We start from the raw sequence: 15,726 nt of genomic DNA, 5'->3' as shown, positions 1-15,726 counted from the left end.
AGAACCCAAGGGTTCGTTTACTGTGAGTTAAGGGTGAAATTGCTCCTAAGGTATGCACTTTGTAGTTTTTATTTGTATGATACCGAAACTAAACATCAATGCTATTGTTGTTTTTGTTTGCCTAATATTGCAGCTTAACAAAAATTCTACTGCAGTTTTTATTTGCTTGATACCGGAACTAAACAACAATGCTACTACTTTGTTGTGCTTGAGCTTGAATCCATGTTATGCTTCATATACTTCATTATTTTGTGTCATCATTCATTTATTTGCAAAAATATAGTTAGATCGTGTCTTTTTGTTGCACATAATATAATATCTACATCTGTTTTGCTGTATTTTCTAATGACATGTCAATCTCCTGCACAGGGTTAAGCTTTTTGTTTTTCCTAATTATTTTTTGAATTTTATTGATTAGCCAGGATTTTTATCTTATGTCCTCCAAATGATAATAGAGAATTTTTTTTGCAGCTGGGGTTTTTATCCCTTGCGGGGAGGGAATTGTCAGTGGCATAAGAAAAATCTCCTTCAGGTTTAATTTCATGTGATTTTTTCTCTCAGGCATCCAAACAAGCCCTACAAATGATAGAAAATACCCTTAAGCTAACTCCATAGCTTTTGTGTTTTGTTACACACACAAGGTAAGGTAAGAGAAGCACGTATTCATCATCATCATCGAGAAGAAATCCTCGCCTCACAGATCACCTGCTCCGCCGTTCTCTCCCGATGCCACGTGGGCCCGGACCCCACCTGTCATCCACACATACCCGCCGCCCCTTTAATCGCCTCGTTCCCCTCGCCCTGTTCAGACCGACGGCGACCCCACCTTCCCCCTTCTCTCTCTACGCTCCTTCCTCCGCCTTCGCCGAAGCTTTCTCTCTCCTCTCCATTCTCGAACTCTTGCTCTTCGAAACCCCGCCTTGAGCGAAATCCGGCGTTCACTTGCTCGGCGCGGGTCCTCCGCCCCCGCCCCCGCCTCGCCGGATTGGAGATCCGGATCCCCGCGCGCGTGGTAAGCCCTAATTCCCCCTTGTGTCCAATCCGTCTCCGGCCAGCAATCGCGCCGGTTCCGCGCAATTCCGGCGTTCGCTAGTGGTCAGGGTAGTTCCTGGAGCTTGGGGGCAGAGAGTTCTTTTGAGGGGCTCGTGGCCCGACGTGTGGGGTCCACCTGGGGTGGGTAGCGAGCTTGATCCGCGGCAAGGGTTTGGAGAGCGGGATCCGGCCGGGGTCGGTCGGTCGGCGGCGCGTGGGCCGATGGGGTTCGCGGGCGAGCTAGAGCCATTCCATGTTGGAAATTTGTGCTGCTGGGATTTGTGGGATCTCTGCTGAGATCCGAGGTGGTGGGTCGAGCCCTGTGGATCGAGCTGGGTGTTCAAGGGTTTGGTGGTGGCAATTTTGGTGTCTTGCTCTGCTTTGCGAGTAGCAAGGGGATTCTGATAGGGGCACGATGATTCTGATAGTTGCGTGCCCCGTGGCGGCGGTGTGACAGTTAGCGACAGGGCTTTGGTAGCGACGTGTGGCGAGTTCATTTCAGTTCTGAATTAAAGGATAGCGGTTTGAGCTGCTACATTTGTGTAGAAGAAGGAATTAGCAATGGATCAGGGTGGTTGTGCACTGGTAGCTCCTGGCACTTTAGATGTATCATGGTGGGTTTTAATTGGTTATTACTAAGTTGGTGCCTCGCCAAGATGCTTGCGCAATTTCCCGCCATGCTCCTGGTCATATTTGTTAGTAATTATGGAATAGAGCTGATCTCATTTAGTAATGTACTGTTGCATTGATGGAACTAGGTTCAGTATATAATTGGCGTTGGCATATCAGAATGGATTCAATTTCTTTCTGCAGATTACATGACATTTATTGATAGTTTGTAGTCGGAAAGGCGCAGTATTGGAAAAGCAATTTTTTCCTAGTAGACAAAAAGGAAGAAAATAAGCTATGGCTTCTGATACATTTATGTAAAAAAATGAATGTTGGTACAATTCCATAAAAAATATTTTTTAGGCTAAAAAGCTAGCTTTTACACCTTACTTTGGACATGTGATATGCTCTGTGAATTAAAAAGTAGAAATTACTAAAAAAATGATTTTGAGGTTTGTATTTACAGGTATTTCAATGACTTGAGATTCCATACTGCCATTAGCTCCATGGTTGCAAAATCATGTTCTGAGTTCATGCTCAACATGTTAGTGGTTTAAAAATTGCCAGAACTGGTGCAATGGCATCTGGTACAAAATCTGATTTGGTGTCTGGTAGCCCTGATGGGCATGGATACTTCAATGCACAACGCGGACCCTATGCAGCTGCATCCTTGGAAAGGTCAGGAAGCTTTCGGGAAGGTGTTGATGGTTATGCAATATTTCCAGCATCAAGTTCATCAAGGTCGGCAGTAGTGGACTCTGCCACTCTGCTTCAATCACTTGCTGTGGACTTAAGAACTGCAACTGTGGATCACAAGACATCTCGGTTAGATCTAAAAAAATCAATAAGTTCCATTATTGGAACCTCCCCAGAAGATTCGATATCAACTCCTCTAGGAAGGAATCTACCTAATTCTGTCGAAGAGATCAGACGCATGAAGAATAATCTTAACGATAACTCAAACAAGGCCAGGTATTATTTCACTAGTCTCTTTGTCATCTTGCGATGAACTTATCAGATGAAAGAGGGTAGCAGATACTTGAACATAATCTCCATTTGATAAAGAAAGGCAACTGTTATCAGTGTCAGACCTTTCTTAATGATGCTGATTTTAGCCTTCTAAGGGTATGGGGAAAGTTTCCCACTACATAGGGATATATATGTGGGTTCTAATTGTCTTGTCCTGTTCAAGAATTGTTCACTTCTTAGTATCTTTGCAGGGAAAGAGCCAGAGCTTTTGGAGGTGCTGTAATTAAGATTGAGAGACTTTGTCCAAATATTGTACGAAAACGTTCTCGAGGAGATGGCTCATCAAATGAACGATCTAGTGCATTATTGTCTGGAGGAGTTATCCCTAAAAATGTTCCACAGAGCCATTTAAATGCAGATGACATAGAACTTGGACCTCAGAGAGGAGAAGAAAGGACAAAGAATATAGGACAAAACAGGAGAATACGGACATCCATGGTGGAGGTTGTGTCTTGCATCTGCAAATCTTCATTTAGTCATTTGATTTTTGCTCTTATCCTTCTATAACGGTTTTAAATAGTTTTTTTAGAAGATGGTCTTAAATAATTAGTTGCAATAGCGTTGGCTAAAATGTTACAATTGAGTTCTCTGATAAGCAGAGAACATGTTGCTTGCTTTGAAGTCATTTATCTATGTGAACTTTCCTGTATATCAACACAAGCCTTGTGTTATTCTGACATATTTGTCCATTTTGTCATGTGGCATAATTGTTGATTTTTAGTATGTTCAATGTATTCCATTGCCATTGTTAACTTGCATCTGATAATAATTCCATACTTCCTGTGCATAGAGACCATATCATTTGATGCCTTATTTGACCTACTATGGATTTGCGTACCATTTGCTAATTTTTCCCTAATATTTCTGATTTATTAGATGGATGCAAGGACCGCTGGTCCATCAAGGGGTCCGGGGCCTGTTGATAGAATCTCAGATCCTGGCAAAGCCACCAATGGCGGTTCAGCAATCCCGGAAGAAAAAATCAGAGGTTTGGCAACTAGTATTGATGGTTGGGAGAAGCCAAAGATGAAGAAAAAGCGTTCTGCCATTAAGGCAGACATGTCATTGGCTGGTGCTTCAAGGACTGCTGATGTAGACCGGGAGTCAAAACAAGGCATGCAACACAAGTTTAGTAATGATGGTAGGGCAAGAATGGCAAGTTCCCCTAGTTTCAGGTCAGAAATTTTACCACGTTATGCTTGGTGTTTTTTCATTCTTCTAATTCTCTATTGATGCTGCAATGTTTTCCATTTGATCTTTTTTAATGGGAAACTTCACTGTTAACAATCATGAAACATGTTAATAAATTTCTTTCTAAATATTTTGCAATTTGATTAAATTGATTATACTTTGATATAAAGTTTTTTATATAACCAACAGAAAGCTTATTGTGCATTCCTTTTTCCTTTCTGGCTTCTGGGTGTCAATTATATGAAACTGAATGTGCAGGTCTGGAGCTGTTGCATCTGGCACTACTAAAGCAGATTTACTTTCTGCACAAAATGACCTAGTTGGACGATCCTTGAATAGGAGTGACCAAGACAGTGGTTTCCATCCTACTAACAAAAGAGATCGTCAAGCTGTTTTAGATAAAGAAATCTCCAATCCAAGAACCATTAACAAGTAAGATATGCTTCTCTACCTCTTTCACTCTGCGATTCTCTACTTCATCATTTACCGCATAGAGTAAAGGTAGTTATCTTCTGCTTAGTTTTTCTTCATAGCTGTGCTTAGTATTCCACCACCAACCCAACTTACACAACCAAACCCATAGAATCTGGGCGTGACACATTGAACTTTCAGGCCTAACGAAGATGACAGTGGAGGTAATGTCTCATCATTACCAAAGGTGAATGGGTCTGCGAGGGGACCCCGATCGAATTCGGGTTCATTATTGAAGTCATCTCCAAACATGCATCGATTACAAACTAGTTCTGATGATTTGGAACATCCTTCTGGTACAAATAAGTTAATTTCTGCTGGTGGATCTGGCAATCCTAAGCGTACGAAGTCTACACATTCATTATCTCCTCCCACCCAGTGGGGTGGGCAGAGGCCTCAGAAGATATCCCGTTCTGCAAGGAAGTCAAATTTAGTCCCTATTATCACAGGTACTGATAGTGCACTGGTACGAGGTTCGCTAGACAGTCCTGTCAATGAAGATTCTACAGGGTTACTAAGGCGTGCATCTGTAAATGGTCTTCAACAAACAAAACGGGGAGATCATGGACTCTCAACTGGATCTGAAGGTGATGAGCCTGTAGTTGCTGAGAAAAAGTTAAGGGACAAAAGCAAAAGGGCTGGTGAACTGGATGACGGGCATGGTTCTGGTTTTCAGAAGATTGCTATGCTTGGGCATCCTTCCAAATGGAATAAGTTGTCTGCTGATGAGGATATTGGGGATGCTGCAAGGAGACAAGGAAGGGCTGGACGGGGTTTTACTCCTACCAGGCCTGGCACTCCTGTATCAATTGACAAGCTTGAAAATTCTCTGACTACAAAACAAAGAAGTGTGAGGACAGTCTCAGAGAGAAATGAAAGGTGATTTCTTCCTCAGCTAATAAGCAGTTGTATTTAGCTCATCAATAGTATAACTCTGAGTTTTCCATGTAGTAAATCTGGAAGACCAATGTTGAAGAAGATATCTGAGCGCAAAGGCAATGCACGACCAAGGCACATAAGTAGCAGTGTGCAATCAGACTCTCCTTGTAAGTGCTCAACAGCTTCTCTTGTTATTGATTATAGTGTTCTTTGCAATTACAACAATTCTATGGGACCATGCGATTGAACTTGCCTTGTTTACTTTTCAGTGCAATCGGAAGATGACCACGAGGAGCTTCTTGCTGCAGCAAACGCTGCCCTAAGTATTGACTTTACTTTTGAAATTCTGTTTCCTCCCTTTTTTTCTTCTCCTTTTGGGAACCGTTGAATGATACTACTTTTGCTCGTTGCAGGATCTGCTTGTGCAAGTCCGTTCTGGCGGCAGGTTGAACCTTTCTTTGCTTCTTTGACCACAGAAGACATAGCCTATCTAAGTCAACAGGTAACATGTGGTAATTTTGTATTGTATCAAAAGAAGTATAGTTTGCTCTTCAGTAGATTGATTTATTGTTTGTTGATAAATACTTGAATTTGTTAGATACATCTGCCGGATGACTCCACCTCGAGCAGGTCAGTGGAAGGAGATGAAAGCCAGAAATATAAGGTACCTTATATTTTGCCTCACTCCATTTCCTGCAGGACTAGCAAAATTATCCTGTTGGCAATGCATTTCTGAGCAGTTACTATGTGTAGAAATGGTAGAAGTCATTTATAACTACATCTAAATTAGGTCCGGTTTATTATGCTTAATATTTTTCCCCTATACAGGGGGGTCTTGAATACATTTCACAGCCATCAACTCCGGCTGCTAGCAACAAAGATGATCACACTGCCCTTCCAAATGGTTATGGCTTGAATCAGTTGGATAATGGCATAGGGGTTGCCTGGGAGACAAGCTGCATTGAACCTATCCTGGATCAACTTGTCCACGGGATTGGGGTGCGAGGAGGTGCTTCAGTTGGCCAAAGACTTATTCAAGCTTTGATTGATGAAGATAAGGTTGACAGTATTGCCAACAACACTTACATAAGTGAGGGGTATCCATTTGATACACATGAAATTCAATCCGATGAAGGAGGATGGAAGTCTCATTCACATAATTATAAGTTAGAGCCTTTTATGAATTTTGAAGCTTCAGTGAGGGGTCCAAATGGCTTGATGATGGATTCTGACTGGAAATATAATGATGAACTGTCACATAAAAGCGGTAATGTCATGGAGAAAGCCAAGGTGTGGCCTGAGTTCCAATATAGTGAGATGTGCTTCAATGATAGGATTATCATCGAGCTGAGTGAAGTTGGTGTATCTCTTGAACCCGTGGTAGGTTTTTCCCCCCACTTGAATTGTAACATTTCCTACTATTTGTCTTAGTTATTGTGGTATAGTTTTTTAATGTTATTTTAGTACTTGCCATGTTTATATTTTACACACTTCTATGCATTTTCTGCTCCCATTAATGGTCTTACTTTTGAGTCTGTTTCTTTTGTGGTAATCAGATGATTAGCATTGGTCTTTGAGGTTGACATAGATGATATTCTTATGGCACATAGAAATTTGTAAACTAATTATTTGGCCGTGAGTTTTCTTCAGCGGTATCCTGTTAACATCTAAATCAGTCAAAGGTCATGTACTAATAACTCGTTCCAGTTGTTAGCCTTTTAAATTCATATCGCTTCGCCTGCATTTCCCCTTATTGTTAGAATGTTGGGAAAGTGAAAATTTGTGGATCTATTTAAGCAGATTGGAAGCAGACCAGATAACCTGCAACCATATGTATATTTGATAGCATGATATAAAGAATACGAATATTCGATTACATAGAAGAGCTAGGTAAACTTGTCTCAGCATGCAATATAAGTCTTTATCTGTAGTTCTATTCATTTGAAAAGTATTTGGATGTTGAACTATTAGGATAGGAGTATGTTTACAACTGAAGTTCCATGTTTACATGTCATGTTAAGATGTGAATAACTTCTGTTAGGCTTGTTCATTGGGTGAACCGGATATGTTATGTACGGCAACACATATAGCAGGAGAAGGGTCAAAGAGGCCAACAACAGAAGTGGTGGCTGAGTACCAGATAAGTTAGCGTAGTCGGATTCCACTAAATGAGCCAATTTAGGATTAGGATCAGAAGGTCAGTCGGATTAGGAAAGGTTAGTAGAGTTAGTTCGGCTAAGAAGATAGAGTTAGATATGTTAGCAGAATTGAACTCATCTAGGAGAAGTAGAGTTAGTGTCTAGGAGAAGTAGAGTAAGTAGATGGAAATAGATAGGTTGTAATCAGGGAGGACTTTGAAATGGAGTATGTTTAGGACTCGAGTCATAGTAGGTTTAGAGTCGGCCAAGCTCTAGATATAAAGAGCAGCCACACCCCCTTCAGGGAAGCAAGCAAGAAGAATGAATCTAGTCTTCTGTAATATTCTAAGTTTCTCGCATATAGAGTATAATATCTCATCCCTAGCAGGTGACACCACCCGGTTATCCTCCCGGCGGATGTTTATCCCCATTATGATCCGACTGTTATGACCTCGGATTATAACAGGATATTTTGCTATCTTGTTCTAGCCTCATGTCCTACTTAGTGAGCTGCATTGTCCTTCCTTTAAAATTTAATATTATCCTTTTGTTTGAATTGATTAAAGAACATAGAGTCATGTACAATTGCATGGACGTTATTGATTAGTAGTGGTAATTTCCTGTGACAGATCTCCAAAATGCTTCAGGATATATATTAATGTTTTATTGTTTCTTACTTGAAACATGTTACATGTTTTTCTTAGAAATATTGTAATTTTGAATCTCCACTTTATCGCATTCCATAGTTTGATCAATTAATTTGAATTCCCATTATCTAACATCTTAGTTTACTCAAATAACAGATCAAAACATTTCTAATATTATGACTGCTTGTATTTCCATTTCAGCCTGATCTTGCACAGAGCGAAGACGAGGATATTAATGCTGAAATCTGTAAATTAGAAGGCCAACTTCATAAACAGGTACTTATAATTCACAAAGTCCATGCATGTGTGTATCATTTCTTGGTCAATTTGTTTCACTATTTTGAATGTCTTCGACTCGACCCATGTCTTCAATATAACATTCCATGTTTAATGTAGTACTTTTACTGATGTGATAGGTTGCGGAGAAGAAAAACTTGCTATTAAAACTGGATGGGATTGCTAGAACTGCGAAAGAGTCTCAGCAGAGGTACTTTCAGATCTTTCTTTTTTTACCTTTTATTGGAAACAAATTCTCATGTTGCAAGCTCTTATGTTTACTTGGTGCACTCTAACAGTGAATTTTCACGGCGTGCCATGGACAGACTTTTGCTGAGAGCATATGAGAAATATATGGTAACTCCAACAAATCTAAAAAATGAACTACTATGTATTTTCCTAATTGCCAATATAATTTGGGTATCAACCTAATTTTGTTTCTTGCTAGGTCTCCTCAATCTGTTTGCTCAATGAATTCATTGCCTTTGTCATGATCTTTTTTCTTAAATATATCTTTGTTTAGTATTTGTAAATATTTCTTTTACACACTAAACATATAAAATTCAGTTGATGTGTTCAAAAGTTCTGTCCTTATCTTGCATTTCTTTCCATTCAAATCAGAAGCTACTAAAATATAAAATTTATAAGGCAAAAAAAGTAAGTATGCAGGTGGTATAGTTCTAATTCATGTTTATTAGCTTTCTGTCATTTTAAAAGTATATTAGCCTGCTTAACCTGGCGTACACACTGTTACTTGGATGATTTACTTGACATTAGAAAATGACAAGTGTTATTAGGGTAAACATTCACCGGGAGGATAGCCGGGCGGCGTCGGTTGCCTGGGGAGGGATTAAACCATAGATTTGGGAGATATAATATTGGAGGAGTCAAGATTAATTCTTCTTTGCTTGATTACAAAATGTGGCAGTTGTGTGCTTTATATAGGCCTATAAAGATCTCATTCAAATCCAACTCTAACTTATCACTAACTCTGATCTAATTTAAACTAACAAACTGAATAGATAATTCCTAATTTGAAGTCTTGCTGCTGACGGGGGTACTGTTCACGCGCATAAACAGTACCTACCCGCGAACAGTATTCCTGCACGTGTGAACAGTACCCGCACATAACAAGTGTCTTGTGAGTATAGTGGTGTTCTGTCCTCCTTTCTGGGCTAGTTGCTACTATGCACCTGAGTACTGGTCACTTTGGCCACGCTCATCTAAGGCTTTCGTTTTTCTTTTAAATTTAACACTTGGTTTGCTAGTACTGTTCCCAAACCACTGAATTCGGACAGCTTCAATTGTATGCTAACTGTGTAGTAGTTTTACATATTTTGAAGGTGGTGACATTCATCAGCATTTTGAGCTTGACTAATGTGTCATTATTTGGAACTTTCCCTTGAGTTTGACACTTGATGTTCTAGTGTTACATAAGAACTTGGAAGTAGCATACTCTTGTGCTGAATACATGATTAAAAAAGAAATGAAAGGGTAGATTATTTTGACATTTGTTGGCTCTGAGCCCATGGAGTTGGTTGCTTTGTGGATCCTCAAGTTATCGATTTTAACATATTTCATTAAATGATTAACCATTTCCTGTGAATCTCCAGGCTTTCTATGGTCCAAATGTGCCTAGCGGCAAAAATGTTAATAGAGCTGGCAGACATGCTGCGCTAATTTTTGTTAAACGAACACTAGCACGTTGTCAAAACTATGAGGAGGTGGGAACAAGTTGCTTTGATGAGCCCACTTTCAAGGATATGTTCGTATCAGTGACTTCTCACAGAAGTGGTCCAGATGCTGCTTCACAAGGTATTGTCATCACCGTACTTATTTTATTTTTGACTTTATGTTAACTATTGACTGTTGAGCATCGTAGTCTTTCTGTATATATTTTTGATAAATATGAGGTTGCATTTGGTTTAGAGCAGTTTTTTGTTTTGCCTTGTTTTCTTTGTCACGTCAACCCACCATCAAGGATCTGATTGATTGTCTTGTTTGCAGATAATAACAATACAATGGTGAAATCTGTCCATAGGGCCAGTGCATCAGATGCTTCACGAGGTAGCAGTCACCTGTCAGATTTGTCATTCGCAAAGGAGGATCCCTGGACGAATAATGTAAAACAAAGGGAATTGTTACTCGACGAGGTTGTAGGTAGCATAACAGGAGGAACCCTGAAAACCTCGGGCCTTGATACTTCCCTTGTCAGCAATATAAAAGGAAAGAGAAGTGAGAGAGACAGAGAAGGGAAGGGGCACAACCGAGACGTTGCTAGATCTGGTCGTCCATCGTCATCCAATACGAAAGGAGAAAGGAAGAATAAAACAAAGCCGAAACAGAAGACAGCCAACATCTCTGCTCCTGTGAGCAGTACTCCTAGGGATCCGCAGTTACCAGCCAAAATAACGCCATCCAACAATGGCAAGGGCGGCACTGCTGCTGCTGTTAGACATGATGAGCCGGCAAATGCTTCAAATGATGCTGAAATGCCAGACTTGTCTAACCTCGAGCTGCCAGGAATGGACGTTGACTTTGGCGGCTGGTTAAATATAGATGATGACGATGGACTCCAGGATCTCGACTTGATGGGCCTCGAGATCCCCATGGACGACATCAACGAAATTAATCTCATGATATAACCGTATATTACATCTCAACGGGCCACATAGAAAGCTCCATATAGTGCACAGGTAACAGGTGATTTTCTCACAGTAACCACCAACCCAGCAGGTTTAACACCAGGCCAGATAGGCTTCAGGTAGTTTTGATAAAGTTTATAGAGTCCTCTTAATGTCCACCACAGATTCCACTCTCTGTACCAGCGTGTAATTTACTTCCCTACCTTGTACCGTATGTTACTCTGTCGTGTAGACGTGTACATATCTATTTTGGTATTATACAAGGTAGGGAAGCTAGTTGCTTCATTTATCCAGGTGTACTCAAAAGGTTGTATATATATCATCATGATCGTAGTGCTGAAATAAAGCGCCAGTTACAGCTTGTACTCACATCTTTCCTCAGATGGCATCTCGTTTGGACAGCTGGCGAACACCATTTTTGCTAATTGTTGTTGTGTCACTTTGGAACGTTTTGCATGCATGCCAAGAAGCAATATCTTACTGTGTTCTCTTATCATGTAATGTGTTACATGTTCTTCATCTCTTTGATGTAGTTCGATATATTTTCCCAGTATCTAAAGATGTTTTTTTTTCTTCACATTTTCTAGATTTCAATCGACTGAAATATAGAAAGCCCTTAGTTGACGACGCCGGTGGAGAGATTAGGCTTCGGGAGTAGAGAATTTGATGCTTTCGGTAGCTACCGGGTCAGAGAGATCTGTTGGACTGGCGGTGTGGTGATGCGGGCTGGTGCCATTGGTGTCACGGCGGCAAATGGGTAGGGGTCGGTGACAGGTATTGAAGGTTAATCTTTGATAATGTATCTATGTTATACCGAACAATGGGTGCGTGATCAACGTTTTAGGCGGTTGTTGGTGGGTGTGTCCAAAGAATTTAAGAACATCAGAGTATATTCAGGTTTAGGTCTCACTTGAGATGATAGTCCTACGTTATGTGTATTTTCTTATGAGTTAGATGAACTTATCTAGAGTGTTCTTTTACAAGCCCAATCCTCTTCCTTTAGTAGGAGGTGAGGTGTATTGTGTACATACAAGCAAACCATACCAAATACGATGGTTGTCCTATACCTATCAAAAACAACTATTTCTAGGTCATCAATACAGGGGATGGGCACATCCAGCCCCGTCCTAGTTGTCTTGCATGCCTTGTTCCATCCGCAAAACGTCGTCACGCTCGCTGTAAGGTCATCACGCTCGCTGTAAGGTCATCACGCTTGCCTGCCAAGCAGTTACGCTCGCCTGTCAGGCCATTCCATAGCATCAAATGCTATGGGACGGGCCATGACTTTGCTTGCCTAGAGGGTGCATGGGGAAGGAAAACATATGAGTGGATGGCATTAAATGCGATTAGACTGGTTAGGTGAGTACTTGCCCCATGGTGTTTCCATTTGCGACCAGGGGAGTGGTCACGCGAGCCCCGCTTGGTCGCGTAAGGGGCATGGTTTTGAAACTATCAATTGTCAGCTGGCATATGTTGGTGTGGGCTCTCCTGACAAGGGACCCCCTTATTTTTTACATCGACAGTAGCCTCCAAGCTCCATTGCAGATGGGGGTGGAGTAAGTGGTTCATCGTATGGTTCTAAAGTCGCTGGACACCATTTGGCCATGGTCGGCCTGGTTGAATCACTTGCGCCCCGTGTGAACATAAGTTCGCACAAGGAGTGGTCATCGATGTAGCCCGCTTTTGTGGTCGATCGAGGAAACCTCATCCCGAGTGGAGGTTTAAATGTCCAGAGAGAGAGAGAACATGGGGGAGAGAAAAATATGAGTGGGAGAGGATTGTGGGAGAGAGAAACATTAATTGTCGCTGGACCTGAGGAAATTTCGATTTTCCACTTGCATCCTTTCGAATTTCGAACCAGCTGGGCTCCACGACGGTTAGGATATCGCGTCGGCCTTATAAATTGGAAAGCCAAAGGTTCCACACGAATCCTTCTTCTACCTCCATAGCCTCCAAACCTTTGCGCCCCATGCCCTTCTTCTCCATCCCTGTTCTTGCACCCGCAATGGCGCCACACACCAGCAACGAGCCAAATTTCACCAAGTCCAAGTGCAACGCGATGAGGATGAAGCAAATGTGCAACAACCACCAACTCCCTCTCCACCTATCCATGGGGTACCATGCCGGTGAGAGCATGTCAGCCCTCGTTAGGAGGAGATCGTGATGTTCATTTCCTTTTTCTTATCTAGCCTCGTGTCGCCCTTCTCTGAATTCTTCATCACCGTTATTTCCTTCTACGAGATCTGCCACCTCCACCTCAACCTCAATTCCATTATCATATTGAGCGTCTTTACCTGCATATGCGAGAATTTCATTAGGGTCGAGCCGTGCCTCGATCTCTTTAGGTTTTACTACATGGCCACGTTACAGACCGGGCCAACCACCGAAAGCTACGGGTTTCGTCTCTGTGACGGAGTCACAAGCTTCGACCTTGAGATGGGCCTCAAGTCATCATAGTCGGACTGGAGAGAAGATTGTTTCTACCTCGCGATAGAAGACTCCTTGGACAACATTCGCGTGCTGAGCAAATCGACACATGTCTCCGAGAACTGGGGGAACACCCCACCCCCGCAACAACTTTAGAGCTGATGACCCTCGCCAAATGAGTCAAGCAGCATGGAGAGGTCAGGCTGACGGGATCAGACGTTGTCCATGATTTCATCAAGCGTTGGTTATACCTCTTCTAGAGGAGAACACATCTGACATACCAGTACACCAGAGGCGACAAGAGCTACCTTTTGAGATCTTGGAAAGTGGTCTTCGCCTCCAGTGTCCACTGAAAGTGGTTATTTTTTTCAGAAGTTTGAAGAGAGACAACCCTTTTCTCACAGCCTCGAGATAAACCTACTCAAAGTAGTCACACATCCTATTAGTTTTTGGACTTCCTTTAACCTGATCGGGGATCTCATCTGGTCAACAACCTTGATCTTGTCAGGGTTCACTTCTATTCCTCGGCTAGACATGAGGAAGCCAAGCAACTTCCTTGATGATACTCCGAAAACAAAGCAAATTCAGAACTATATTTTCTTCCAAAACGTGCATTTCTCTTGGTTCAGCTTCATGTGGTACTTTCAAAGGTTGTTGAACATTTTCTAGAGGTCCGTGACCAAGTCATCCTTGGTCCTACTCTTCATGACCACATCATCAACATATGCCTCAATGTTTCTGTGGTCGAAGAATAAGCTGAACCGCTGGTAAGTGGCACCAGTGCTCTTCAAACCAAAAGACATTTTTACATAACAAAAGACCTCGAAAGGCATTACAAAATCAGTCTTCTCTTCATCTTTCCTACACATGCTAATCTGATGGTACCTTGAGCAGGCATCTAGGAAGCTTAACAAATCGCTACCAGTGGTTAAGTCAACAAGCTGGTTGATCCAGAGGAGAGGGAGAGATCTTTTGGATATGTCTTGTTGAGGTTGGAGAAATCGACGCATATCCTTCACTTACCATTGGGTTTACAAATTATGACTGGGTTAGCTAGCCACTCTGGGTACTGTACCTCCCGGATGAAGCCTGCTTCCAGGACCTTATCGATCTCCTCATGAAGTGCTTCCTTTCGGTCGGTCGCGAACCGATGCGCCTTTTGCTTTATTGGTCGCACATCCAGTAGCACTGATAATTTGTGCTCGATCATGTCCCTAGGGACTCCAGGCATATAAGACGGACTCCAAAAGACATCCACGTTCGTCCGGAGAAAGTGGTGAGCACGAGTTTCTATTTAGGGTCCAGGCCAGCTCCTATCTGGACCATCCTGGATGGGTCGAAGTCATTTAGGCAAACCACCTTGAGCCAATTGTCTAGACTGGCAATGACATGGGCCTTCACTGGGTGGCCATAGGGCCCGATGTCCTTAGGCTGCGACCTGGGAGTCAGCTCGACCATGTCGAGGCTCCTCTTATAACAGTGCAGGGCCATCTTTTTGTTGCCAAAAATGGTTATAGCCCCCGTCGAGCCAGGGATCTTGATTGCCTGGTAAGCGTAGTGGGAGACGACCATGAATTGGGCTATCACCGGTCACCCTAGGATTGCGCTGTAAGTGGTCCCGAAGTCCACCACATCGAACATGACCTTTTTGGTCATGAAGTTACTCGGTGAGCCGAAGGTGACGGGTAACTCGATTTGCCCTAATAGCTTAGCCAATGATTCCGGGGTAATTCCAAAGAAGGGAGGAGATGGTTTCAACGCGCTCCTCGAAATCTGCAAGGCGTCCAGTGTGTCGGCAAAGAGAAGGTTGATGGAACTCCCTCCATCGACTAGTATGTGACCTAGTCGGATGTTCTATACTGTGGGTTCGACCACGATAGGATAGCGATCAAGACGTCTGACACACGCGAGGTGGTCTGCTTGACTGAAGGTGAGGGGTACCTCCAACCACTTCAGACACAGGCTCAGACCCAGCGTTATTGCCCACACTTCACAGACCATTGACTTGTATTTCCTATTTGAGTAATACATTGCAGCGCCCCCAAAGATATGGTGGGTCGTGTGATCGGGCTGCTGGAAACCTAGCGTCGATTGGTTAGGGTCGGCCCCATCCTCACCATTGTCGTCATGCTTGGGTTTACACTCCCCAAGCTTCTTGTCGATGATGCCCTGCATGACCTTGCATTCGGTCAGATCGTAGGCATCTGTGCGGTGGATCAAGTAGTAGCCTCGGCCCTTCTTTCCGTCCTTTTTCTCAAAGCGAAAGTGCGGTTTGCTCGACCGGCATGACATCGGATGGTCCTGCCTTGTGTTTGCTCTTTTTCTCCTTCCGGTAGACCCCTTTGAAAGAGGCAGGTTGGTCGGAAGTCGGGTGCGGCTTTG

At 42.6% G+C, this 15,726-nt stretch overlaps 1 protein-coding gene across 1 annotated transcript; it reads left to right on the top strand.

Annotated features, from left to right (window-relative positions):
- The first annotated feature begins 796 nt into the window (after nucleotides 1–796).
- LOC133885493 (uncharacterized) lies at nucleotides 797–11,284 on the top strand. Its single transcript, XM_062325213.1, has 16 exons — nucleotides 797–1,012; nucleotides 2,108–2,613; nucleotides 2,862–3,114; nucleotides 3,547–3,845; nucleotides 4,120–4,293; nucleotides 4,474–5,211; nucleotides 5,284–5,378; nucleotides 5,481–5,534; nucleotides 5,625–5,713; nucleotides 5,810–5,875; nucleotides 6,040–6,591; nucleotides 8,198–8,272; nucleotides 8,413–8,483; nucleotides 8,572–8,629; nucleotides 9,886–10,087; nucleotides 10,280–11,284. Exons 2-16 carry the CDS (start codon nucleotides 2,219–2,221, stop codon nucleotides 10,915–10,917), a joined length of 3,759 nt encoding a protein of 1,252 aa, XP_062181197.1. The 5' UTR covers nucleotides 797–1,012; nucleotides 2,108–2,218; the 3' UTR covers nucleotides 10,918–11,284.
- The last annotated feature ends 4,442 nt before the right edge of the window (nucleotides 11,285–15,726 follow it).

Source organism: Phragmites australis, chromosome 11 (genome assembly GCF_958298935.1).
Source record: "Phragmites australis chromosome 11, lpPhrAust1.1, whole genome shotgun sequence".
In the NCBI taxonomy this organism is placed as follows: domain Eukaryota; kingdom Viridiplantae; phylum Streptophyta; class Magnoliopsida; order Poales; family Poaceae; genus Phragmites; species Phragmites australis.
This window is presented reverse-complemented; position numbering and strand designations above follow the sequence as displayed.

Coding starts and splice junctions, on each gene's coding strand:
- LOC133885493 (XM_062325213.1), top strand. CDS start 2,219: ATGGCATCTGGTACAAAATCTGATTTGGTGTCTGGTAGCCCTGATGGG. Junction 2,614..2,861: donor GATAACTCAAACAAGGCCAG/GTATTATTTCAC, acceptor GTATCTTTGCAG/GGAAAGAGCCAGAGCTTTTG. Junction 4,294..4,473: donor AATCCAAGAACCATTAACAA/GTAAGATATGCT, acceptor TTGAACTTTCAG/GCCTAACGAAGATGACAGTG.